Source organism: Dinoponera quadriceps, unplaced genomic scaffold (genome assembly GCF_001313825.1).
Source record: "Dinoponera quadriceps isolate SergipeBrazil2010 unplaced genomic scaffold, ASM131382v1 scaffold11330, whole genome shotgun sequence".
In the NCBI taxonomy this organism is placed as follows: Eukaryota; Metazoa; Arthropoda; class Insecta; order Hymenoptera; family Formicidae; genus Dinoponera; species Dinoponera quadriceps.
This window is the reverse complement of record NW_014565071.1, coordinates 3,825-7,132: the sequence shown is the minus strand read 5'-3', so window position 1 is coordinate 7,132 and position 3,308 is coordinate 3,825. Positions and strand designations below refer to the sequence as shown.

The window sequence follows — 3,308 nt, the reverse complement described above, 5'->3', positions numbered from 1 at the left end:
ATACTTGGAAGTCCAACAGAAATAGAAGATAGAAATATAAGAAATCAAATCAATTTTATTCTTTAATAACCGATTTAAGCATCGTCACAGAACAATATTAAGTAAGTCAAAACCTATCCAGGGCCTGATATAGGTTCGGATCATAACCCTGTCGTGGCAATTTTAAATGTGAAGTTAAAGAAACTCGCAAAGAGAGTGGATCGTAATAAAATCAATAGATCGTTGCTGAATAACAACTCTAAGATGTAAATAACTCAAAGGAAAGTTAATGAAAGTCTGGAAGGGCGGAAATGCATTGGAGGTGGAGAATATCTGGAGAGAGATAAATAGTATGTTATTGGAGATCAGTCACGACAATTTGAAGAGGGAATTTTGAGTTAAGAAAGCCTTGAATGACTGACGAGATAATAAGTTTGATGATAGAACGCCGGTTTGCAAAAAACTACAAAAACCGAGGAATTGCAGAAATCTATAAGGAGGGAAATTTGACAAGCCAAAGCACAACACTTGAAAGAATAATGCGAAGAAATTGAGGAGATAGAAGCAAGATATGACTCTTTTGGCATGCATAAAAAGGTAAAGGAAGCGGCGGGAATATTTAGGGAGGGAAGGTCAGGACTGCTGTATGACGGAGAAGGAAAAGCATTAGTGAAATTGGTGGAGAGAATAAAGGAATTGGAAAAATATGTTGCCACTTTATTCGATGACTGCAGGGCAGACTCGTTTTTAGAAATAACATTATTAGAAGGCCCCCTTTATAAAATGTAAAAAAATAAAATATGCAGTTAAACAAGCAAAGAATGGCAAGACCGGGACCGGACGAAATATCAGCTGAAATATACAAATTAATAACTACAGAGAGGGCACTACAGGCAATGACAGAATTTTTCAATAGTATGTATGACAGTGGTCAGATGCCAAGCGACTGGCTGAACTCGGTTTGTTACGATACCAAAGAAAAACAGTGTAAAATATTGTGGCGAATATAAAACAATCAGTCTGATGAATCAGTTACTTAAGATCGTTTTAAAGGTGGTTCATACTAGGATAAACAAGAAGTGTGAAGAGTATTTGAGCAAGACGCAGTTTGGATTCCGAAATGGCTTCGGTACTAGAGAAGCTCTGTTTGGCATCAATGTTCTTATTCAGAGATGTCGCGATATATCCGTGGACATATACGCTTGCTTTACAGACTTTCAAAAAATCTTTGATCGTATCAAACATGATAAACTAATGAAGATACTTGGAGAAATTGGGCTAGATGCAAAAGATATTCGCATTACAAAAAATTTTTACTGGAATCAAACCGCTGTGATCAGAGTAGATCACACATATTCGTCACCCATAAAGATTAACACGTTGAGCGCGGCGCCGATTTTACTATCCTGTCCGCTCAGGCGGCAGCGAGCGAGCACTTGATGCCGAGCGCTCAAGAGGTTTTTAGGATAGAGAGTATGAACAGAAGATTACTTTGTTTCACTTTACTGTGGGATGGTGCAGCCAATGCATAAGTATACAAATTATAAACAGAAGATAATGGGAAGGGAAACGGCAAGAAAGGTCCTCCAAGAGACTATCAATCTTATTATAATATGTGCAAATCTCATCCACATCTTTGTTTAAAATGTTTTAATAAACTCCATTAAAATTATAACATTAATTTTTTAACCCTTGACAATGCCGGTTTCACGCACCAATGTCGCCTAAACATAAAGTCCACTGTCAGTCCCCAGGGAGTGACGCCGCCTGAACGAAAAGTTCACTGTCAGTCCCGAGGGACTGACGTCGCACTCAACGTGTTAAACGCGGAGTTAGGCAAGGGTGCATTTTATCGCCGCTATTATTTAATGTCTATTCTGAGCGTATATTTGGAGAAGCTCTCTCTGAGATGCAGGAAGGCATAGTGGTAAACGGAGAAATCAATAACAACCTGCGTTACGCGGAAGATACTTTATTGGTCGTAGATATTGCTAAGAGTTTATAGAGTATTCTTAATAATGTGATAGAAAAGTGTACATCAGCTGGGTTAGACATAAACGTTGTAAAGATGAAGATAATGATTTTAAATAAAAAACGGAATATAAGAATAAATATTTTTGTTGGAGGCAACAGGCTGAATCAAATAGAACGGTATCGATACTTGGGATGTATTGTGGGATATAGCAAAGGAGACCACAAAAATGAAATCAGGTCGAGAATAGAGCAGACTCGAGCCTCCTTTAATAAAATGAGCAGAGTACTGTGCAACAGAGAACTTGCGCTCCCCTTGAGAATTTGCTTGCCGTGCTGCTATGTGTTTTCCGTTTTGCTTTACGTAGTGGAGGCATGGACTTTGAATAAAATCAAAATGAAGCGGATGGAGTCATTCGAAATGTGGTACTATAGAAGAATTCTAAGAGTATAATGGGTCGAGAGAATTCGCAACTCTGATATCTTGGAACGCTTAAGGAAAAACACCGAAACTCTGGACACAATTAAAAAGAGGAAATTGGAATATTTGGGACACATAATAAGAGGGAATAAACATCGTTTAATACAGAACATCATACAGGAGAAGATAGCGGGAAAGAGAGGCCTAGGCATCAGAAAAATATCATGGTTGAAAAATCTGCGTAATTGGTACGGCGTTAGCACGGGTATACTTTTTCGTGTGGCGGTCGATAAGGTGCGAATAGTCATGATGGTCACCAACGTTCTGAAAGAACATGGTACGTGAAGAAGAAGAATGCAGTATTGTCAGTGGTTCGTACAGCAACAGTACGCGCGTATATACAATACATGAATTTTCGCCTATAGTACCAGGATATAAGATATCGGAAACACCGGCGCATGTCATTTACTTTCCAATCATCACACGAAGCATTACAGATTTAACAATGCGTGTCGTGGATCAAGAAGGACAATTGCTGGATTTTCGAGGAAAAGAGATTACCATCAGGTTGCATGTACGACGGCGACAATAATAGGTGTAATTTATGAAATGCTTGTGGTGAATCAAGTGGAACAGAAGAAGTAAGCAAAAAATAAATTTTTTTTACAAAACACATGATTAACAACAAAATCCTCCGCACGAAAAAATCATAGAACGTTGAATTTTTGAAATCTCTGGCGTTCTTAGTGCGAAACAATTGAGCAAAATGATTGACATTTTGAACATTTAAAATGAACTGGTCCTTGACGATCGGATTGTCAAGATTGAGAAGATTGAGACTCATACGTACAATCCATACGCCAAAACAACGTTTGGATATAGCGATGAAATACGAATACCCATACATAGAAGGATTTATACACATTACCTATTAAGA

General features: G+C 38.1%; 1 protein-coding gene across 1 annotated transcript; it reads left to right on the top strand.

The window, feature by feature from the left end:
• Positions 1-800: 800 nt before the first annotated feature.
• On the top strand, positions 801-2,708 carry LOC106751329 (the record flags this gene model as incomplete). Its single annotated transcript, XM_014632212.1, has 3 exons — positions 801-938; positions 1,033-1,320; positions 2,540-2,708. Coding segments are annotated over exons 1-3 (595 nt in total), but the record flags the coding sequence as incomplete, so codon positions are not given.
• Positions 2,709-3,308: the final 600 nt, after the last annotated feature.